At 36.7% G+C, this 25,204-nt stretch overlaps 1 protein-coding gene across 3 annotated transcripts; it reads left to right on the forward strand.

Moving 5' to 3' along the window:
- The first annotated feature begins 466 nt into the window (after positions 1–466).
- gtpbp3 (GTP binding protein 3, mitochondrial) lies at positions 467–25,200 on the forward strand. Of its 3 annotated transcripts, none has more exons than XM_008406552.2 (11): positions 467–974; positions 2,112–2,291; positions 2,737–2,823; positions 3,733–3,815; positions 4,188–4,307; positions 12,692–12,764; positions 13,531–13,674; positions 16,951–17,116; positions 19,167–19,297; positions 19,461–19,635; positions 20,620–25,200. In XM_008406552.2, the coding sequence occupies exons 1-11, from the start codon at positions 932–934 to the stop codon at positions 20,849–20,851; spliced, it is 1,434 nt and encodes a 477-aa protein (XP_008404774.1). In that variant the 5' UTR covers positions 467–931; the 3' UTR covers positions 20,852–25,200. The 3 variants fall into 3 exon arrangements, with proteins under 3 accessions (XP_008404774.1, XP_008404773.1, XP_008404775.1); XM_008406551.2 differs by having other exon boundaries at positions 468–1,175; positions 2,023–2,291; XM_008406553.2 differs by lacking the exon at positions 467–974 and adding an exon at positions 1,093–1,175.
- The last annotated feature ends 4 nt before the right edge of the window (positions 25,201–25,204 follow it).

Genomic DNA, 25,204 nt, shown 5'->3' on the forward strand with positions numbered 1-25,204 from the left:
ATTTGGAAATGTTCACCACTTTTAGCTCTGTCTGTTGATTTCCATTTGGTATAATGACTGACTTATGTGAATGATGTTTCATTCATGAGGTCATATGCTTTTTGATGGCTGCAGACATGAGGAACTCCTTGCAAACTGAATCATCTACTTAGTCATGTGCACCGCTTACATATTTCGTTTTTGTTTTCATGATTCCTGTGTTGAACTGCACCATCAACCTATCACTGAGGCTAATTAAAGAAAACCTAAACTTATCTTTTTGATTGTTTATTGTATAATTTATGATACAATAAACAAAACTCAACTCTCAAAAGAGTTGAATGTCAAAACAAATTATTTAATATCGTTAGACAAAATAGTCAAATTACATTCAGATCAGTTTTATAGGCTAAACACATAAGACAGCAACAAAAGAAGAAATTCTGGAGGGTTTTTTTGTCATTGAAAATATATTAAAAGCTAAAATATATATTTTTTAAAAAGTTGGGATCCAACATAATAAAAATGCTTACTATCACTTTCGTTTAAAGATATTTCATATCATGATATTAAGAATTTGTTTTTGCTGAAACAGTAAAAACCAAACTAAATTAAAGGTGCCTTTTACCATATTGGCAATACATTATTAACTTGTCCTGTTGACATAAGATTTTGACATCATAAGTTGAGCAGAAAAGAGAAAAAAGAATTAATAAAAAAAAAAAGAATAGCTCCTCCCTCTCCACTTCTGTTGTCTTAAATGTCCCGGCGAACTGGGGCGGAACGTTTGAGGAGAGCAGTATTTGCGGACCTGATTTTCCGATGCACAAAGGGCGGGACTATGTTGATTAGACGAATAGAAATACAGAACACGTCTGCGTAAGAAAAGTGTTGACCAATCGCAGACATCCTAAAGACAATAACACAGAAACAGGAAGAACACGCCGACAGCATGGGTCTGCTAGTTACTGAAGGTCCTAGATTATCACTTGTCTGTATGTTAGCAAACATTTCGCTCTCATGATCACCTGTTTGCAGTTAACAGGTTAAAATGTACCAGTGATGTAGTAGATCTCAGATTACTTAATAAAATGGCAATAAATTAAATTTTAAATGTATTATTCTGCAATAATGCTGCCAGTTTCAGTTGTCTGTGGAGGAATATACAGAGCTACGATCCGCACACTTAGGACAAGGTTTGTTCACTGTTTATGCTTTATTTGTATAACTCAAACTAAATGTACGCAGAGGGGCGCTGTGTTGTTTAAAATTATAGAAAATTATTCACGAAGGGACAATGCTGCTTAAGAACGGTAAGCTGTTTATTTTACCCCGCTTTGTCAGTTATTTCAAGCGACTATGTGACAATTTTTAGAGTTAATGAGACGTTAAAATTCAAGAGATGATTCAATGTTGTGTCTGCACATCACAAACTATTAAAAATAGCCTACAGACTGGCGCAGAGATTTAATATGTTCCAGTTTCCTTGGCTTATTCCTTTTAAAACTCCAGAGACACAGCACAGTGATAAAATAGGGTTGTAGCAATATTTCCAAAGAGGTATTTACCTATATTAATTAAATTTTCAAAAGAGTTGAATGTCAAAACAAACTTTTTAATATAGTTTGACAAAATAATCAAATTGCATTCAGATCAGTTGTATAAGCTAAACACATAAGACAGCAACAAAAGAAGAAATTCTGGAGGGTTTTTTTTGTCATTGAAAATATCTTAAAATCTAATATATATACATATATTTTAAAGTTGGGATCCAATAAAAATCCTTACTGTCACTTTTGTTTAAAGATATTTTATATTATGATGTTAAGAATTTGTTTTTGCTCTAATCACTATTGAAACAGTAAAAATATCCTGTAAAATTAATCTTAATTTATACATTAGGTTTCAAGTTCATCACAGTGTAATAAATAATCATTAATTTAACAGTAAAATGTACTATATATTTTCTAACATCTTGTACCCAGACATGGCTAAAGAGTCCAAATAAAAAAAAGCAGGTTACATTTACCTTTCCTCCTGCAGAAACATCCCTCTGAATCGCCGTCTGTCCTCTGGAGGCAGAGTTCTGGCTGGACTTGCGGATGCTGACACCATCTTCGCTTTGTCATCAGGTCATGGCAGATGTGGGGTAGCAGTGGTCCGTATCAGTGGTTCTGCTGCAACCACAGCATTAAGATGTATGGTTGGGCTCGGAAATCAGCTGCCTCCTCCACGAACTGCGCTGTTACGTAGCATCACAGACCCCCACTCTAAAGAAGTACTGGACCGCGGATTGGTTCTCTGGTTCCCAGGTTAGACTCTTCAAACTCTTCAGATCTTGTTTGTTTGGTATCATTCTGGCTGATGCAAAACCGTTTTCTCAAATGACAAAGGAAATGGTTTCAAATTATGGAGAAGTTGTTTGGGTACAGATGTGAAAAAGCCTTAAAATAAATTGAAAGTTTATTGCAGTAGCATAAACTCAAGTGAAATGTGTACTTTTACTTAGAAGGTAAATAAATTCCACAACAAGGAATCTGAATATATTTTACAACCTTCTTTTGGTGGCACTTAGTTTTTTTTTGTAACATGTTTTTTAAGGTTGGATCGCACACAGAGAAAGATCATTCTCTCTCTTATGCCTTCCTCTCTTCAGGTTTTCTGCAGGATTACATGTTTTGTTGTTTTATAGCTTTTCAATAAAACACTTATTTGGAATTTGTTCAAAGTTTTGTTATTTTGTTTTTCTGTTTTCAGCTCCTCATAGCTTCACTGGGGAAGACAGTGTGGAGTTCCACATCCACGGCGGTCCTGCTGTCATTACTGCTGTCTTGCAAGCTCTGGGTAAACACACTTGCTCCTGCATCTCTATGTATCACAACATGACCCAGGATTATAAACTGTACAGTAACGATCGGTTTCATAGTGCCAGTGGCTCCGTCTGCGTGTATTTATAGCCTCACTTACTGAAGCGCTGAGCCTTTAGCGTGATTATAAACTCTCTACGCTTCAGAGTAATTTCTTGGACTTAAAAAGGAAAACTGACACCGGCATCAACGTTTCTTAGGTACTTAAAATATTTGCACTGGCAGGCATGACGGGTCCTTTGTGATTTTCAGAGAATGTTTCTCAGCAGTTCCTCTGTGGACTCCATAGAGGGCAGTGTTGTTCAAAGCAAAGTGGAGGGCTTCTAGTTCATGAACTGTGGGAGTTTTATAATTCAGGAATGTTTATATGGTATGATCCATGCTGTGATATTTATCCATCCTTCCCTTGTCTATACGCACTTATCCTCGTGGGAGGAGGGAGGCTGGTGCTTTTCTCCAGCAGTCATTGGGTGAGAAGCTGGTTACACCCTGGACAGGTCGCCAGTCCATCACAGTCCAACATAAACCATGATTGCACTCGGTGACAGCTAAGAGGCTTTTAAATTAAACAAAATTAACCTAACAGTCATGTTTTGTACTGTGGAAAGAATCTAATAACTCTTTCCAATATAATAATCTAACATATGTTCTCTGCTGTGTATTTGTTATGCATAGTTTTGTCTTCCCTTTGGTCTCCCAAAGCGATTTGGAAAACAGCTGAACGAACAATGCACACGCAACCTTAGTTAACCTGCCTGTCGTGATGCCCTGATGCCCTTTGTTTGATTGTCCTGTGGTTGTGTGTGTACGTGTTTTGTGTGCATGATGCATGCATACATCATGCCGTTTCTTCATTTTTGTTAGCGTGTGTGTGTGTGTTTTTCAGGAAGTGTGCCTGGCATGAGGCCTGCTGACGCTGGGGAGTTCACGCGGAGGGCTTTCCACGCAGGGAAGCTCGATTTAACAGAGGTAAGTCAGAGGAGAGCGTAAAAGCACTCTGACTCTGTGTTTAGGTTTTGTTAATCTGTAGGGTGAAGAGTCAAATCTAATGAAGGTGATCCCAATGTATGAAATGTTAACAGAAAATTTACACACTGGTGTTTATTTCAACGGGTTGTGATAGGCTCATGCATAAATGTAGCTATTGGTAAGATACCACATATTATATAAACTGCAAAAAGGTTTGATTTTTATAACTCGAGTTAGCTGTATCTAAATAGACAACTAATGAGGTACATTAATCCTTTTAAAATGGTTTATACTGCATAAACAAATGTAGATAAAAGCAGATGTTTCGTAATAAAAACATGCAGATCTGTAATTCGGGGCAACTGCTTGAAGGTGGAGGGACTCGGGGATCTGATCCATGCAGAGACAGAGGCTCAGCGGAGACAAGCTCTCAGACAGATGTCAGGAGAACTGGGACGCCTCTATCAGGACTGGAGCCACAGGCTGAAACGGGTGAGTCAGGAAGCCCCGAGAGCCCAGACGGGCAAATTTAAACTACTGATGGGCCACAGAATTCATTCATTTACAAATGCAAAACTACGTGTTTTTTCTTTAGTTTTGTCTCCCCTACATTAAACAATTTTTTATGAAAGAAATTTGTAAACCATTAAAGATACAAGATCAATAAATACAGTAAATTCAAAACAATAAATACAAAACAACGAAAACTGCCATTCAATTTTTATAAAAAAGTATAAGAAATCATTAAATCTAATTTATTAAAATGACAAAACACAAGTGGTCACATTAGGTATTAGGTATAGGTGATTAATATTGTCTTGCTTGGCCACTTTGATTGATGTTGCATTAGAAACTTTGTGGAATCCAGACCCAACATATCAAAATTTTGAGCAATATTAGATTTAAATGTGACTGGATTTAAGATGCTGTATGTGTTGCACTTTCCCCACCTAAACAGAGAAGTACTGGTGTAAAACATGAAGCATCTTTCAAAAATAACAACCTGAGCTTTTTCCTGTAGGAGCTATCTATAAAAACTCTTTCATAACAAAATTGTTGCATAAAAATGGAGTTTTAAAGTTATTTAAGTGTCTGGAATAAAAAGCGAGCTGAACTCTTTGATTTTGTTATTGTTCTGAAGAGAGTTTGGGAAGAAGCGGTCCGTGTCGAGCTGCAGGTCAGGCCTCAGTGGTTTCACTCCCACACAAAGCTTTTGTTGTTTTTGTTTTTATCTCTACAGCTGCTCTTAAAGAAATCAGAGACTTCCTGTTTTTATGTCGCTGCAGGACATGTAGTACGTGTGTTTCTAATGCCAACAATCAAAAAACTAGTTGATAAATCTTTCCCTGTTACTTTCTGCAGAAAATAACTACAGATAATAAGAGATTTCTGATTTTGATGCTGATTCTGTATAAAAACTGACTTTCTACCTGTGACTGTTATCAAGGAAACCTGCAGTTAAAGTGCTCTCCTTTGATTACTTCTCTACAGCATTGAATTTGACCTTCACTAAAAAAACTAAATTGTTATTTTCTGTTGCATAACATCTGACTGTGCTTGAAAATATAATCACTTTGTTTGTCAGCCTTGCAGCTGCATTCATTCCTGTTGAGCTGCCCTGTCAACAGATTCGCTCACCTGAGCTATAAATCTCTGCATCTCCTCCAGAGTTACCTTGAGTGTCTTTACTGACTCAGTGACTAAACCTCTCCCTCCCTCAGTGGTCATTTAATAAGATAAAGCTTTTTAATTTCTCATAATTACAAAACTTTCTCCAAGATCAGTGGGATTTATACTGACATTCAATTAAATCGCTCTATTTGCTGACCATCATATTACGCTATTATGTAATTTGTAAAAATTGTATAAAACTTAAAATTTGTCCTTTAACGTCTTGGTTAAAGGACGTTAAAGAATTTGTCGATCACATAAAGTCTCAATAATTGCTTTGGCGTTTATAGATGTAACATGACAAAAAATTTAAAGGTTTAAAACTTTTGCAAGGCTATGAAGTACCATCATTTTTATTCTGACACAAATATTACTAGGAGAAAGTAAAAAAATTATGAGAAAAAAGCAGCTTTAATAAGAGAAAAGCTTCGATATTTATCAGCATTTGACGTGACCATGACCAGATTGGCAACTCTGTGTGATTATTTCTTAATAATAGACTCAGTTATTTGCACAATCTGCTACTGGTAATAATTTTATGTTGATGTGTTGAAAGATAAAATACTTCCATACTTGTAAAACCAATACCAAAGTATAACTTCACAAGATTCTCATCATTTCTCATTTTAATGCAGTGATTTGACGTTTTGTGTAGGAGTTCTCATAAAATTTCTACTTTATTATTCTAATATTTTTTGCTTTATGACGACATTATTGTGACTTTTTCTGGCATTACCATAACTTTATTGACCCAAGTTTTTATTACAACTTTATTCTTGTAGTATTATGACTTCATTGTCACACAGTTTTATTCTCGTAATATTATGGCTTGATTCTCGTAATTTGAAAAAACTAAATTTTCTTAGTCTGGCCCTTATACTCTGTCATAATATTTAAGGTCAATTAGAAACAATAAATATGGATCTATAATTTACACTTCTGTAACAAGAACATGCACAGGTCCAAATGCACTAGGGAGTACTGATGATGACTGAACATCCTCCGTATTTTCTTCCTCCTCATTTTTTAAGGAGTCGTCGGATGTATGCGTTTCTCATTTAGATTTAATAGTTACAAAAGTTGAGTTTCTCTCACATATCCTGTGAAAGCAGCTTAGCACAGAAGGTCAGTGACCGCAGGTGAACGGTTTCATCCCAGTGGAAGTTGGCCAGAACTTCTTCCACTGTGAATGGTTTTGGCAGCGGACCCCTCCAGCCGACCCAGGTGTTCTCCCCTGAGAAGCTTTGTTTCATCTGCTTGTCAGCAGCTTTGGTTCCTTGAAGCTGGATGTTCGGTCTGTTATTCAGATTTCTGAGAACACAGCTAATCAGCAGTATACAATCTGTATGATGACAGGGGTCAAATCTTTATCTGACACCTAAACAATGCCACGTTTTTAATGGCTTTCCATGTAACTGAACGGGGCAAAGTGCTGGAGTCTGATGCTTCCTGTTTTTCTGCAGCGACTCTACTATTGTGTGTATGTTCCTTAATGTTTATCAAGATGCCGATCTTGTTGGGGTGGAAATATCGAAGCATTTTTCCTTATGTACTTTAGATTAAGATTAGAAATAACCATGAGGCACCGAGGGAAAAATTCATCAAGGATTTAAGTAGAAAAGAGAACGATGAGGCCTGAATCACTGTCAACGTTCCTCTCTAAAAATACATTTAAATTTTGACTTTTTCATGTTGGTAAATGCATTTTTAGTGAGGAGTCATTTGCTTTAAAAGTTTAGTTTGGGTTTTAAAAGGTGTCACAGGCAGCATTGGGATAAAACCAGGGGTGAAAGTAGTTTTAAATTCTTGGGGGTACTATGACAAAATAATATAGGCCTATATATATATATATATATTGCTTCTTTGTGTGCTTTGGAGTTTCTGTGCTGATTAATTTTTTTGCGAAGAGATAAAAGCTGGTAGCTCTTGAATTGCTACAAAATGAAGCTGCATTTCCTTCAGCCCCACTGGCTGCAATGTTGACACCTTGAGATGCCATGAGACCTAAATTCTGAACATCATGGCATGGAGTGCATCCCAGTTTTCCATGTCTGGCATATAACCATTCATTTTAGCTTTTAAACTTATATTGTTCCTGTGTCCAGACAGAGGGATAATCAGTAGCCCAGCATCATGACCTGTTTGTTCTGAAGATCCTGCAGCTTCCACTTCTCTTCCTAACATGATGCCTCCTCACCCTGACTCTCATACTGATAGGAGGAACCACAGAGCTCTGTTAAGTTAAAAGCTCATCTTCTGAAGTTGGTAGTTAGTACGGAGATCTTAGTCAGCATGTTTTTCCCCCTGGGTTTTAGCAATGGCTATCTGATTTGAGTGGGCATACTTGTTGCCCCCCATCTTGGTGCCTGTACATTGGGGTTCACCCCGGTGAAAGAGAGGGTAGCCTCCCTCYGCCTACAGGTGGGGGGACGGGTTCTGACTGTTGTTGGTGCTTACGGGCCGAACAACAGTTCAGATTACCCACCCTTCTTGGAGTCCTTGGAGGGGGTACTGGAGAGTGCCCCTACTGGGGACTCCCTTGTTCTTCTGGGGCGCTTCAATGCTGACATGGGTAATGACAGTGAGACTTTGAGGGGCGTGGTTGGGAGAAACGGCCCCCCCAATCTGAACCCAAGTGGTGTTCTGTTGTTGGACTTCTGTGCTCATCACAGATTGTCCATCACAAACACCATGTCCAGGCATAAGGGTGTCCATATGGGCACTTGGCACTAGGACACCCCAGGCCGCAGTTCGATGATCGACTTTGTCATCATTTCGTCGGATCTGTGGCCTTATGTCTTGGACACTCAGGTGAAGAGAGGTGTGGAGCTGTCCACTGGTAGTGAGTTGGCTCCGGTGGTGGGGGAAGATGCCGGTCAGACCTGGCAGGTCCAAACATGTAGTGAGGGTCTGGTGGGAACGTCTGGCAGAGTCTCCTGTGAGTCTGAGCTTTAACTCCCATCTCCGGCAGAACTTTGAACACGTTCCGGGGGAGGTGAGATACATTGAGTCTGAGTGGACTATGTTCCGTGTCTCCATTGTCGAGGCTGCTTATCAAAGCTGTGACCGCAAGGTTGTCAGTGCCTGTCGCGGCGGCAACCCTCAAACCTGTTGGACACTTTCGGTGAGGGATGCTGTCAGGCTGAAAAAGAAGTCCTATCGAGTTTTTTTGGCCTGTGGGACTCCAGAAGCAGCTGATGGGTACTGGCAGTCGAAGAGGCATGCGGCTCAGGTTGTTGCTGAGGCAAAAACTCGGGCATGGGAGGAGTTTGGAGAGGCCATGGAAAAAGACTTCCGCACGGCTTCAAGGCGATTCTGGTCCACCATCCGGCCTCTCAGGAGGGGGAAGCAGTGCAGGACCAACACTGTTTATAGTGTCGCTGCAGCATCTTGTTGCAAACCTTGAAGGATCTTAGCTTCCTCCAGTCTGCTCTGTCCCTTTGTATAGATGCTTCACTGTTGCGTYTCRGTCCAGTCTGTTGTCCAGATGAACACCGAGGTGTTTATATTCTTCAACCACCTCCACTTCTTCTCCCATGATGGAAAYGGGGTATGATTTGATCCTGTTCCTCCTGAAATCAACAATCATCTCCTTTGTTCTCTGGTGCTCCAGCTTCCTGGCCACAGTCTGAATTCATGACTGTTAGGTCAACTGGTCTCTGAATTCTCCTTAGGTGTCAATAAAAAATAAATTTAATGAATAAAATATCAAAAATAAAACATCAGGGCTGCATAGTTGGTAGCACTGTTGCCTTGCAGCAGTAAAGTCTTGCGTTTGAATCCTGGCCTGGGTTCTTTATGCATGAAGTTTGTATGTGCATGATGGGTTCTCTCCGGGTGCTCCGGCTTCCTCCCTGTACAAAAAGATTTTGTGCACATTAGATAATAGATGGATGATGGAAAACATCTTTATCTTGTTTATAATAATAATTATTATTAGTAGTAATAATAATAGCAATAATAACATATTAATATATTAGTATGTTAATTAATATACAGTTAATTATATATGATTAATATGATACATAGTAATTTATTATATTGCTAAGTACTATACTAAAATGATTATTATATTAATCATAATTATTGTTAATTATAATAACATTATTATTTATATTGATAATGATAGTAGTAATAATATAATTACATAAAGTTTTTATAATTTATTATTATTGCTATTGTTTTTTAATAATAATAGTAGTAGTAATAATAATAATATCCCCACAAAAAAACTGAATATCAGGTCTATTACAGTGTTATGTTTTTATGGCTTAATGTTTATTTTGTGATTATTAATAAGTGATCAATGTGGTAGATTAGCTACTGCAGCTATTAGCTCATTAAACACCTGCTGTACTGATGATCTGTCAGAGTTGGTGTTTAAGTCGCCTTTTATTTTCTAACTGAACTGAAACAGAATTCCACATCACATCTAAATCTTAAGGTTGTCAAAGTCAAGCTAGCATAACTGAACTAATCCCTCTCCCTCCATATTTTTTTCTTAATCAACTTTTTCCTGACCTGTTTATAAAAGCACTGCATCCCTTTGACTTTTATCAGGAGTACATTTAAAATTGAGTGTGTTATATTGACAACCTAATAGCTAAGTACTTCATTAAAGCTTTGATTTTTAAAGATTTTATAATATGTTTTGTTAAATATGGAGCATTTTGATAAATGAATTATAAGAGCTTACAGACTACAAGCGCAATTAATTCAGTTATAGATCCAGATAACCACTTCACATTCAGAAAAATAAATTTATTATTTTTCTACAGAAATTAATAATTAATCCCAGGTCTTCAGTCAAAACATCTAGAGCTGCATATTTTCCTGGGTAATTTTAAACTTTTTAAATCTAATTTAATTTAACTCTGTATTAAGCCTATTTATCATATATATATAATTTTTTGTTTTCAGGCTTGATATTAGGTTTGCAGGCTTGATATTTATTTTGCGATCATTAATAAGCCTCCCTGCACACAGCGGTGGTTGATTAGGTAATTTTAAACTCCTGCTCTGCTAGTTATTTTGATAATGGAACCGAAACGCACAGAATTGCGCGACACCTTGTTGAAACAATAATCACTGAGATTATTATTATTATTGGGTCATTAATTTGAGCACGTTTTGTTGATTTTTGTTGTTTTTTAATAAAGTTACGAACGTTTTAAGCCAGTCAGAGGAGGACGTGCTGCTCTCAGCCTCCTGGCGACGTTCAGTTTGTCACCAACTGCCGAGATCGACTCAAAACCTTTTTCGATCGACGTATTGCAGCCCTGCTCTAGTAAAGCACGAACAGTTCAGAAACAATATGAAATGGGAAAAAAGTTATTTAATAACTGATTAAGTCGTGTCTTACATTGTTCTTGATAAACTAATCAAGATTAGTGGGTGAACTCACGGCTGCACAGTGAACCCATTGATTTTTTTACAGCAGACAGCTGCTCCCCTCTCTTGCAGGTACTGCGTACCCCCGCTAARTCTTTTAGGGGTACKCAGTACTCTGCCGTACCCCCTTACTTTCACCCCTGATTATAACTCCTTAAATCAATCGTGATTCTAACCCTGTTGTACTCTTTGCTTTGAGTTTTGACTCCTCCTTGTTTCACATCTTTCGTTGTTTTGTTCCTGTCTGGCAGTGAAACATATTTGAGTTGGCATATGTGATTTTATGTCCTTCTTTGTGTTTCCTTTTTATGGGGTACCACAAAGTACAATAATAGGCCCTCTCCCATTTCTTTTTCTCTTTCTTCCTTTGTGTGCCTTTTTGAGAAAACAGTGGATGTTTTTTACCACTTGTTGATGATTTTCAGYCAAAGAAGCATTTTAAACCTGATTTTTAAAAAATATTTATTTAGTTAATTTTGGTCTGATTTTTTTTAAACCAAACTCTTTATAAGTCCGCAAGGGAGCAAATACTTTTATACAGCTCTTTATTTTCTTATTTTCTGCACATTAAAGAATTTCCAAGCACAAGATAAAGACCCATTTTACTTTTAAAAGTCACTTTGTCTTGTTTAGGGTGGAATCACAGCTGACTAAAGACATAAAACACTTTAAGACAGTTTAACTAAATATCCTGCTCAAAGCCACACACAGTCATATAGTCGACCATGAAGTCCTCTGCCTGCCAAAATATTTAAGGTTCAAATGTTATCTTGTCTAAAACTTGTTAATTATGTCGAACACTAACTAAAAAAACAGAGTGGTTGACAAAGAAGAGAAACACGGCGCTTAGCTTAGCTGATTAAAATCTTTTGGCTGGACATAAATGAATTAACTGGAACAACATTGATGGCCATGTTTCCTCCACAGAAACATGTCAGACAATAAGGCTACAGTAAGGATAATTACTTCAAGTTATTACATCTGCACATGTTTCTGCAAGCGGCTGAATTGGGGTTGGACTTTGTTTTTTACACATTGCATCTTGAACTTCAGCTAGTTTTGGTGAATTAAACTCAGTGTATTAAGTAAAGTATAAGTTGTAAGTTGTGTGTATCTCATTTAGACCTGGAAGAAGTTTTTTTTTTGTCTCCAGTTAGAAATGCAAGTGTTTTAACTTTCAAATTATAACTGGTTGGATAAGTCAGTTAAAACATGACATGTTAAATAAGACATGATTCCTTTTAATGCATGTATTAGTTAAATAATTTGTGCTTCTAAACCTCATTTATGTATTTTTGTACACTGCAGGTGTTGATATTAAAATAGATCCCCGGCAAGAACATGCAGAAGTATTCATACACCTTAAACCTTTGTAACATTACAAGCATTACATATTTTAATGTATTTCACTGGGATTTAATTAAATAGACTGGCAAAAATTAGTAAATCATTGCAACTTTTTTACAAATAAAACATCGTGAAATGGGTCATTTGCATTTGATTTCTACCCCTTTTACTCTGATACCTCTAAATGCAGTGTAGCCCATTGTCTTCTAATTTAAATGTATTGAAGTTGGTGATTAAAACACAAGAACAAGTGAAAAGAGGTTTGAGTAGTTTTGACATTATTGCACTTTATAATCCAGGTAAATTCTGCTCTTTTGTGTTTTTCTCACATCTTTTCTGTTTTCTGACATTGATGATGCATAATTAGACAGATGACTGTGGGACTATCATGATGTCTTTTTTTGTTAATTTGTGTAGAACAGCCTGTCCTTGCATGCTGTACTCAGACTGTTTCTGCCTCTTTTCAGACTCTAGCCCATGTTGAGGCCTTTATAGACTTCAGCGAGGATGAGCTCATCGAGGAAGGAGTTTTAGACCAAGGTGCGTGTGAATGATAGCTGATAACTGCCTGGTGTGGATCCTGCAGGAGATTCACTTTGAGCCCCATAACTCAGACTCTTTTTAACTTACTGTAGATTTTGAAGAACAATTAATTCAGTTCAACCCAGCTGAGTGAAGATTTTGCAGAAAAACCTTTCACCGCAGTTACAGTTCAGCATCAAAATTTAAGTCTTGTTGGTGATTATTGATTGAATTTAGAGGTGGGATAACTAGGCTATTCTAACTTTTATGTTTATCGCTGCTATCCTGCTGGAATGTCGACCTCTGTCCTGGTGTGAAGAGGTTTTATCAGGGTTTATTCCAGAATTAAACTAAATTAAACAACTGTTGCTTCAAGAAACTCTGCAAGATCCAATTTATATATTCCCCAGATAAATTCAGTTGCATACATTCTAATTCAATAAGCAGGTAAGTTTCCTTTGTGAATTTGTAAAATATTTTATCTAAGGAAACACCCTTTAATTTTTTTTCTAATATTCTTTCAACAGGATTTATCCTGAGATTAAATCACACACAGGCAGCTTTATCCACTGGATTGTATTTATCTGTTCCCGAGTGAAGAAGGTTTAATATACAAGTTAGAAGAATGTGCTGCGAGTAAATTGTATAGTTTACTGTTTTTATAAGAGTCTGTGCAACTCAAAGCTTAACAGGCTCTGAAGAACAACAACGTTAAAGCCCAGAAGTGATTCTAAACCCTCCATCGTTTGCTGCTCTGTTCAGTGACTTTTTCCTCCTCCATTAGTGGACATATCGGTGTGTGAACTGCAAGCAGAGATCGAGCAGCATCTGAAGGATGAGCGGCGTGGCGAGAGGCTTCGCAGCGGGGTCCATGTGGTGATCGCTGGTGCCACCAACGCAGGGAAAAGCAGCCTCCTCAACACACTCTGTAAGAGCCAAGAAAAGCAGAACGCATGAGCACACATGATGGATCAGCTTAAAATGAGTCTGCTGAAACACAAACACAGACTTATTGTTAAATCACACTTGATTTATTAGGGGAAAAAAGCAAAATCTGTCAACCTAGCATGGACTCAGAGATGTTTGAGTCATCCAGTCCGTATAGAGAAGCAAACAAACATGCTTCCTTTACAGATTAAATAAAATGTCTGAGTCTGAAGTGCCACTCTGTGGAATCTGTGCGACTCTGATAAAACCGTCTCCTGTCATTGTTCACTAATTAGCTCCCAGAAGTATAAGACGTGTTAAAATGCTTCTTTATGGTCACATATTAATTTCTGTTCAACTAAAATATATTTGAGTTTATGGCTTATTGTGTCAATCATCATTATTTGTTGTGCAGCAAATGATCAGCTTATCTTCCACTGAATCGCCTTTACTCCTGCTTCCACTTGTGTAAACAACATGGTGTCAACATGAGATGTTTGTTGTTTTAATATTACGTTAGTTTCCTGGAGTCATTTAGGAACGGTTTATATAAACCAATCCGGAACAGGAACTTGGCAGAGATTTGCTATTGGAATAATAATCCGGTTATCCTGTCCCGTTCTGATTCGTTGTCTCTTTGGTTTCACATCCAACCTGCAGACATTAGTTTTGTAATAAATATTACATAACAGAGAAAAAACTTAAAAGATTAGTCTACATAATATTGCTCATTTTGATTTAATATAAAATCAACAAAAGTGAGTTTTCTTTTTCTGTTGACTGGAAAGGCTCAAATTACAAATCCATGTTTCTATCTGTCAAGTAGAAAAATGCCACAGTTCAATACAAAATATGAAATATACAGATAATTAAATAAAAACTGCTAGTTAAAATGTGTAAAAAGCACATCTAGTTATATCAGTGTGTGATTTTTCTCTATACTTGCTTTGCAATTTGTGACTGAATAAAAAATGTCGCAATGATTTCTGAAATGCATTGAAACCAGAAGTTTACATACACTTTATAAAAATATACATATGCATTTTTCAATAAAACTTATCAGGAGCTTACAAAGAATGTCCCAAATTTTTGGAATTAAACTTTTGCCTTTAAAGAAAGTAATAAAATATTGCCTTTAAAACAGTCTTGCTCTCATTATTCTGGCATTTATCAAGTAAAAAGATTTTAGTAATTCTCATTGATTAAAACAGGAAAAATGTTTTCTGATTTCATGTCTGACACTTTTTACATAGTTTGTGTAAACTTCTGCTGATTTGTGACTTTACATTCAGAAGGTTTCAAAACTACTAACTTTCCAGACACCAAGAAAAAAACATTAACTTGGTTGGTTTTTGAGACCCAAATGGAAGCACAAAAAATGAAAAATGTGAATTTTGCATAACAAATCCCCTTTTACAGCAGCTGACTGTGGGATATTTAATAGGAAGTACATTTCTTGATTGGAGTTATTGGACAGATGGCATCTTATCGTGGCAGCACACTGAGACTTATTGTCTTTAGTTTTAGTAGAAGGGATTGAAAGACCAGACTTTGTATTTTAAAACCGTTCCATGTCCATACAGCTCTGGAAAAAAATAAGAGACCATTAAAATGATCAGTTTCTCTGGTTTTACTTTTTATAGGTGTATGTTTGAGTAAAATGAGCATTGTTCTTTTATTCTATGAACTAATGACAGCATGTCTGTGAAATTTCAAGCAAAGATTTAGTATTTATTTGCAGAAAATGAGAAAGGGTCAAAATAACGGAAAGATGCAGCGCTTTCAGACCTCAAACAATGCAAAGAAAACAAGTTCATATTCATTTGGAAACAACAATACTAATGTTTTAACTCAGGAAGAGTTCAGAAATCAATATTTGGTGTAATAACAATGAGGTTTTCAATGGGGTTCAGTGCAGTGGGCTCATAGTTGTTTTCCAGAGCTGTATATACAGTTGTTTGACGTCTTCACGTTGAGTTTTGCATCAAAAGCAAACATAATCTGAAAACCATGAATTGTCCTTCCCTGTTGATGCCACATAAACAGCTCTGGCTCGTTTTGCCCTAAACCCTTCAGGACCTCTGGAAGGTATTTAGTGTTATCAGGCTCCAGGCTGTTTCCAGGAGATTCTTCAGGTCAGGACTGTTTAAAAGGGGGTCACACTTGTGTTTCCTGCTCATCCCTCGGAAAAACAATGAGCTGAAAGTTTGAGAATTTGGGGGTCGATGATGTGTCGTTCTGTTTGCCATGTTGTTCGAGTCATTTGTGTCAGTTTAGGTGTGTTGACAAGTTTTCATTTGTTTGCTCATTATGATGGACTCCATATTGTTTGACCTGCTTGTAAAGGGAATATTATGTAAAATTGACTTTTCTTTTAATTTATATGATGTTATAATGTCATTCCCTCATCAGATAAATACCTGGAGTGTTGAAATGATTCTTTAATCTCCCATGGCAACCATTTGGGGTGCATAAATGCTTGCTCTCACAAAGCCTTCCCCACTCAGCTCCTCCAGACTAGTGGCAGCAGCAATTAACAAACACCTGGTAGAACTGCACATCTCATCACTGTTCATAAAACTTCTTCTGTAACTTTCCTCTAATTCAAAGTTTAGATTTATTTGGTCTGGGATAACAGTGTTTTAAACTGTCTCGCCAGGTTTTCTGGCATTTAGCAAATATAAATAATTTTGATCATTCTAACTAAGCAAAAACAAGAAAAGTTTGGTCTGATTTAACTTCAGACAGTGAGAAAAAAATTATTTGTGTTTTTTAATCAGTGTATTTTTGTAAATATCTGGTTTCAGCTGTATTTTAAAATGTTGTGAACGGCTTAAGGGAGAAACGTTGTGCTGAAAGCAGAGTGTCTGGAAGAACAGGAGCTTCTTAAAGAGACAGACACCCAATTTGAAGACGTTAAGTTGCAACGTCAAATTTATTTTAACTCATATTTGTTATATACCGGATCTTTATATCAACTGAAGGAAACTTGATTGTGCTGTAAAATGGCACCATGTGTCTGGAAAATACATGACACTACTCCTTTGAATCTTAATTTTGTAATAATGGTTGGGCTGAAAAAGTGCAATTAAATATTTGCATAAACTGTCTTTTAAAGTGAGTCTTTCCAAGTTTTCTGGCAAATAGAAATAATTTTGACAATTTTAACTAAGCAAAATCAAGAAAAATTTGGTCTAATTTAACTTCAGACAGTGAGGAAAAAAAGGTGTTTTGTTTTCAACTGTATTTGAACTTTTTTTATTATTATTTATCCCAGGCCAGAGACCTGCAGCCATTGTTTCCCCCATTGCTGGGACCACCAGAGACGTAGTGGAGTCTGCCCTGGACATCGGCGGCTTCCCGGTCCTGCTGAGCGACACGGCGGGCCTCAGAGACAGCCCAGACCTGGTGGAGCAGGAGGGGGTTCGTCGGGCCAGGGAGAGGTACGGAGAGGGAGCAAACCAAAACAACTTCTTAACAAGTTAATTTCTGTTCAATTTAAATCCACACAACCAGAAAGAAATTCAATGCTAACAGGATAGCTCTACGTAATGATGTGTGTTAATTGCTGCCTCAGCAAGTGTATAAATTAGCAGAACAAATGAGTTTGGAGACCAAAGAAGTATGTTCTGGAAAACAAAGAAAGGAAGAAATAAGTCTTTTCTGTAATGTCTGTGTAGCTGCCACAGTTTATGTTACTGCTGAGCCACGGTTATAAATACACGGGACAAACACACCCAGGAGGTTATGCAATGAAGAGCCACCGTCCCTCATTGTGAGTTTTTCAAGTGTTATGATATATGTTCATAATGGTTCACTCTTAGAGGCATCCAGTATTTACATCAGCGAAGAATACTTGGTGCATTTGTCATCACTGCTTTACAGAACGGACACTCAAGTGAAAAAATATACACAAGTTCAAACAATTAGTTGGACTGTGACATAAATATCCAAGAAAATAAGCTGAACTAGTGGCTCTATTTTTATAATATGATTGATATAAAGAACTTTAGATGTCAAATCTTTTCAACATATTCTGTTTAAATCATTATTTTCTTCCCTTTGAAAATGAATGTCAAGTGTTTCCCAAACTACTTGTGTTTTTGGCAGGCAGTCTGCATCGCTGCAAAGAAAGCAATAACAAAAGATTTAGAGACTGCTGCAGGGCTTAGCCTTCTGTTTTAAGTAAAGTTTTGGAGGATTTGACATAAGTAAAATGTCTTGGTGTAAGACAGTTATGAGGTAAATGATTGAATCACTGGTCATATTGTTGAAAAATGTTTATTTTAAATGAAAGCAAAGGAGTGGGGTTCTAAAGTACAGGGAGTATAAAGGTTCTGAGTAGCAGAATGGGAACGTAACTAAACTAAACTAACAACTTATGAAAGAGCTCATTTAAATAAGAAAAAAAAACTTTAGTATGACATTTTAATTGACAAAAAGTCATTTTAAAAAGCTAATTTCTCTGTTCTTGCATTTTCTTTGTCTGAAGTGATGAACAAATTTTGATCAAAGATCTGATAAAAACACAGAAATGTCAGACTAATTTTGCTCCAGTTAGGTGGCTCTATAGGAAGGGTGGGCACTTTGTGTTCTGTAGGAAACCAGTTTGCAGGGAGCAGGACTGGAGCTTGTGACCCGGGTCACTACAGGAAGGACGTGGTGAATACAAGCATCCGCTGCCACTCCTGCTGCTACCTTACGCTTGGATGGATGCGACGCAGCGGCTTTTCACGCTGATTCCTTTTACAGTGATAAATAATAACGTATTCACTCCCAGACTTAAAATGCCAGATCTTTTCAGAAAAACTCTGCAGAAATGACTGATAGATTCAATGAGAAGCTTCTCTAAATGAAACAAAACAATTAAGATGACAGCTGTAACTACTGAAACTGAGTTGAAAATTTGTTGACCATCTTTTTAGATGAATAGAAACAAAAAAGAAACAAATTACATGTAATCATGCAAATGAACCTGCATCATCTAAAGACAACCTATTATGTATGAGGCTCTGAGCTGATGTAAAACTTTAATTATTTAATATTTACTGTCACATTTTGTGCCTGCAGCAGTGTCGGTTTTAAGGCTCCTTCAACTAAGGAGTTATAAGTTAACTAATAAGAGATTCAGGAATTATAACAAATTATATTGTAAATTAAACAACCAAAGAAAGTAAAAAATAATATGCTAGAATTAAAGGAACATAATTAGGAATGGGAATACAAATCATCAGTGTTCATTATTATTATAAATCACTGTGGGTTCTGTGCACTTTATATAAAGCATTTTGGTTTTTAAATGATCAGAGTTCCTTCCCAGATCATAAATACTGCTATGACAGTTGGCTAAAGCAGTTCTGTGAGATAAAATGTTTTATTTACAGGGATTTAGCCAATACTGAGAATTTAAAAATAAAATGTCTCCATCGATAACATTGAGGAAATGTTCGCGGAGTGGCTTCCAGGATAAAACTGGATTTGTGTTTTCTTCAGGGTGCAGCAGGCTGATCTGACTCTGCTGGTCGTTGACTCCACCATCCTCCCCTCGGAGGAGCAGGAAGCCGCAGCGCTCCTGCTGGAGCACCTGAGGAGCGTCCTGTCCTCCCAGGTCCAGCCTGGAGCAGGTACATCATGATGACATCATCAAGGTGTTTGTGTGTCTTTAGTAAAATGTTGAATGTTGGACCATGAGTTCATTTGTGTTTGTTAGATAAGCAAAAATCTTTTTCCACAGTCTATCATTTAAAATCTCAGAAGACTACTGATACGTTTGTGTTGGTTCTGCAGGCAGGTGTCTCCTGGTGCTGAATAAAACTGATCTGCTACCTGAGGCTCAAAGAGAGAAGCTGAACCTGGGGCTGAGAAGAGTCTCTGGACTCCCACCTGTCTGCCTGATTTCCTGTCAAACCAACGAAGGACTGAAGGATTTCCTCACTGTGCTGCAAAGCAGCATCAAAACAATGTACGTTTTTTATTTCATCACCACAAATCAGTATTTAAAAAGTAAAGATGCACGATATATCGGCACCAACATCGGTATCGGCTGATATTGTTAATTTTGTAACACATCGAAATCGATCCGATAAATAAAATTGGGCCTGTATAAACAACTGATATTTATTTTTATCAATTCCTTTTGGGGTTTTTATCCAAATGCGTCGACACGGATGTGAAATATATGCAATATTGGTAAATATTGTTTATCGGCCACAACGGACAATATCTGATATTGATATTGGCTTAAATTTACATATTGTGCATCTCTATTAAAAAGTTAAACAACAAAATGGCTATTTGACCATAACGTACATCTAAACCTGTCGCTGTAAGGAATTAATCAGTCAATTGTGTGATAAATTAAAATTAAAATGTAATTTCTGATGCTTAGTTTTTTTTAAGGATAATTTTGTTTAATAATGATCAATTATCAATTTTATTTATGGTTTCTATTGTGTGTTCTTTTTATTTCTGTTTTATTTATTGTTTTTGGTTGTTGTGTTTGATTTTGAATATTTAAAATGTATTTCAGTTCCAGTATTAAGTGTTATTTACTAAGTTAGGGAGTGAACTTGCATTATTATGCAGGAAAACAGTTTCAAATGAACAATATTATTGTTTATCTCAATAATTACTAGCACAGTAATTACTGAGATTATTAGTAATCTAATAACTTAATTACAAGAACAGATTTTCATCTATCAGGTTTTGTTATTGTGACAGACCTGCATACATGTTTTAGGTGGATACTTGTTTTTTCTTTGCGTGCGTCTTTCATGTACAGTAACAGTGAGTAAAATCGTGTTTGTTTTCTGCTGCTGATGAGCTTTTATGACTTCAACCCCAGGTTTGTTATTCTTGGTCTGACTTTCTTCTGCAAACTGAAGCACAAAAAGTAATGATTGTTTTATTGCTCTCGTTCGTTTTGTTCTCCTGACTTCCTCTCTAGGTGTGGTGACCCTCTCTCCGGAGCGCCCACGCTGACCCAGGCCCGCCACAGGGCCCACCTGCAGCAGTGCGTGGCGGCGCTGGCTCAGTACCGGCGGTACCGCGACTCTGACCTCGCTCTGGCAGCTGAGGGCGTGCGGTTAGCGCTCACCAACCTGGGGAGGATCACAGGACGAGTCGGGGCAGAGGAGATCCTGGATATTATCTTCAAAGACTTCTGCATCGGAAAATAAAGAAGCGAGAGTGAAAACACAGAACACAGGTGATCCCAGCCCACTCAGGGAGGAAGGCCGTTTTCCCACAGAACCGTTTAGTGGCTGGAACAGCCCGGGCTCTGTGCCATGCTTCAGGGTCCAAATAGTCGGCTCTGTGTTCTTGGCTGCTGACGTACCTCCGTTCCCAGGACAAAAATATTTTTTCTGGTGGCATTTTTTTTTTTAATCCATCTGAAATAGTTTTAGGATGATGGCCATGTCTCAGGGGCCCAATATACTGGACAAGTGTTTGGCACGGACTCAGTCATCAGCCGAAAAACTTTTCCAAGGCTAAATATTGTCCTTCAGGGCGGCAGCACAACAAAACAAAATCAGCTGTGCCCTCGACAAGGTCAGCGGAGCGTGCGGATGTCTGCTTTTATCATTGAAATTTATGTTTTTCTTATTTATTCGTAAATGTTAAAGGAAGGTCGACATGTTAAAATAAATTGAGAGAATATGTGACTGTCGTCTCTTTACAGGTTGTAGGGTTGCCTAGTCAAAGTTTGGAATAATTGAGATTCCATGGCGTGAACTTAACGCGCTTAAAATCCCTTCAGTGTGACTGAATTTATGCACATTGATGAAAATAATTCACTGCGAGTTTCTATAAATTAATTTGTTACTGCCAAATGTAAAGAAATAACTTTTAAATGGGACTAGGTTGATTTGGGCAGACCTGTTTTGCCATAAAAACTGAAATCATGATTTGAAATTCAGATTATCTGTTATTTGTTTCATGATTTACAACATTTCAACTCAACAAATAAAAGCAGAAAGACTGTAAAAGGGCCAAATGTTTAAGTGAAAATTTTGATCTTGGTTGAAGTAGGCAGAGGAGTAAATTATCTATTGTAAACTCATATTTTTATATCATATTATTTGAAGTAACTGAAGTGTTTTCCTTCAGGCTTAGTTCTCTCATTGTATTTACAGATATTGACAGAAACAGAAAAATATCTCAAATGTAATAATTTGTACCAAATATTGCATCCAGGCAGTAATTTGTGATTGTAGTACTGCAGAAAATAACATTGTGATGACACACAATGTTATTTTCGATGTAATTTTTCGATAAACTGAATCACCGATATAAATGATGATTCAGTTTATAGTTTACAAGATCAAATTCAAGCACTTCATCTTCTTAAGGCCTTTTTTCGCCCTTAAATGAATGTAATGTGTTTGTGTAAAACAAGTTACAACATTTAATTTTCCTATTGGATTAGTAAATATTTTTTTTATTGAGTTTTTAATTGAATTGTAAGATTGCATTTAGTACATCTTTTTCTTTTTTTTTACTCAGTTTCAACTCCAGTTCTGGATGAGGGACAATGGTTGAGTTTCCATTGACCATAAAATTGCACAAATTTGAATGATAAAAATAAATTTGTTTAATGGAAACAGAGCAATTTTGAAAATACTGCCGTTTTTTGATTAAATGTTTTTGTTGCAGTTTTTCACAAAACTGCAACAGAAACACTTCTTTTGATGTCGGAAGACAAAAAGACGACAGAAAGTGGGAGATGGACGCTGACATCCATCTTATCTTTTATTAACTTGTGGATTTATTTACGTTTTCTTATTTAATACAAGCACCACAATTGCGGAATTGTGTTTTTTCAACATTAGCGCAATATCAATAAAGTTTTGCGCACATTTGTAATGGAAACGCTGGTATTAAGGGGCAGCCCTTCTCCCTTCAGTGGGAAAAGGGCGTTTTTGGAGGCGATAATCTCTGCACCCTTTGTTCGCCTGTCAATCTGCCCTTGATCAAATATTTATGTTTCCTTGTTGAACTCCTCACCCTTCTTCCCCTGGTTCTTCTCTCCCTGTCTGTGACGACATTCGGCCGCTGCAGACCGGCGTTACTGACGTTTCTGCATTTGTTTGACTCAGTCTGAGCTGGTGACTCTTCCTCTTGCCGCTTTGCTTTGTCAACTCTCTGATTCTTTTTCATGTTTTCTCTGATTGATGACAAAGCTGGGGGAGTTTGAGCTAAAAGTGGGATTTGCTGTCATGGTGATTTGTGGTTAGAAATTTTGGAGCTTTGTCTTTAAATACTTAAGCCATGCTTGAGTATTTGGATGTAAATGTTTGTTGTGAATGTAGCACAACTCAGTACAGTTTTGCTCCTTTGTTATTGCCTTTTTGGTAATATCTACACACATTTAGCTCTAAATCCTGGCTAGAAATGTCTAAATTTCCAAAGTTGTTATTTTGTTGATTTGAATGCTTCAACCAAAAGTGACCCAGAAAAAATGTATTCATCTTTTTTGCATAAAGGATTTTTGTCCAAACTGGCTGATGTTTGCATGATAAATAAATATTAGGTCCATTGTAGATAGACAAATAAAATAAAAGCTTTTATTTTTCTAGAAAAAGAACTTGGGAATTTCTGAGTTTGAAAAGTAGAACGTTAGGTTGGAAAAGCTCAGAAAATTTCACCTTTTCAAACTATAACATGTCCAAGTTTTTTCTAGAAAATTTCTGAGATACTTAAAAAACTGGGCTCCATAAATCTGATTGACCAAAAGTCTAATAAATAAATTAGGACTCATAACAGCTAAATATTTCTACCAGATTTTCACATGGTTTCTGACTGATGCCCAACTTTTTTGTCACATTTTGACTGATTGCAGGGACTTTAAACTGTCTGTCAGCTTCCTGTGGTTCTGAATAGTTGCCGTCCTGAGATGTGAGTGTTGACGTAGCTGGATCCAGTCCGGTCCGCCCTGTATCCATGTGAATCGATGTGCATGAGCGCATCCGGGACTATACATGGAATCACAAACACTTTATGTTAAACAAAGGATTTCCTGCCAACAGAAAGCAGACAGACTCACCTGTAGATTTCACATTAATCAGAAAAGTGAGCCTGACGGATTGTTTTCTTGTGAAATATGGAAAGCAGCAAACGGTTTTTCTCTTTGTCTCTCTGGCTTCTTTACTGGTAACAGGTTGTGGCTACAGGAAGTATAACTGGTTTCCATAAGGCTTAAATATCTAAGGATCTCTGCCACCAACCACTTGAACAACAAAATAAACTGACTTTTAAATGCATTGTAAGAAAAAACATGCTAATTTGTAATTAATCTAATTACACAATATGTTTTAAAAAGTTAGGATTAAGGGATTACACTTTTTTCCAAAAGTATTTCCTTGGACATTTCTTGTAATAAATTTCAGATTAATTTTATTTTCATAAAGGGGAAAATATTAATCAACATGAATACATGTAAATATCCCAGATTTAGCCAGAGAGGCTAATTCTCATCTATTGTCTCCTAGCAAGTTGATGGAAGGGATTAAAAAAAAACAATTAACATCAAGACACACATGATCTATGATTTATGACAGATTTTAATCTATAGCTACACTGAAATCTAAGAGTAATTTACGGTCAACATTGATAATAAAAGTAAAAATAAGTCACATCCATAAGAAAAGACAAACATGTACAAACGTGAATGAACATGAAGTAGTGACTGTGGAATGAAAGTAAAACAATGCACAGTTTTCAACCTTTCCAAATAAAAATCTGTAAAGTGTGGAGTGCATTTGTAATCAGCTCTCATGATTCATGCTTTCTCTAACCAGCATTCACTTCGACCACTGCTGCATGGTTTCTGGGATGTTTCTACCAGATTTACTCATTTCTGCTGATTATTTGGTGAATAGTTCAGGCTCAGTTGGATCTGATGAAACTGAGAAAGATGTTTTGTTTCCTTTTGCAATCAAAAAGTTACAATTTTGTTCTCATTGGACCAAATCCTTTTCTTCCACGTGCAGATTAGCTTATTGTTCCATAATTGCTCCTACTCTGACATGTTTCTAACTCATCACCTAAAACAAAACATATGAATAAAAGCTGAAAAATTAGTATTTTACAACTAATACTCCTTTTCCATTGAGTGATGTCTGTTGAATTTCCTGTGAGAAAATAAGAGATTTTTGTACCTAAAGTTACACACAAACGCAGGATAGTCAAGTCAAAACAGTTTTTATTTACATATCTAACAACATCACTGGTTCATTTTTCTTTACTTAGAAACAGATTAACTAGTAGCTTTTTCATTTGGTGGCAGGAGAACAAACTTATTTAACTTCAACAAACCATATGTAATATAAAAACACAATTTATTCACATATTTCAGAGCAATCGGGTTGCTTAAACTCAAAGTTCAAAATAAATCATAAATTTCAAAGATAAATTTAAGTCATTATTATAGGTGCCTCAAAGTTAAGCAGAAGGTGTATATTTGCATAGATGTGTTGGTAAAGGGAAAATAGTTTAATGTAAATTCACTATAATAAAGCAAGAAAAATGCA

This window comes from Poecilia reticulata, linkage group LG4 (genome assembly GCF_000633615.1).
Source record: "Poecilia reticulata strain Guanapo linkage group LG4, Guppy_female_1.0+MT, whole genome shotgun sequence".
Taxonomy (NCBI): Eukaryota; Metazoa; Chordata; class Actinopteri; order Cyprinodontiformes; family Poeciliidae; genus Poecilia; species Poecilia reticulata.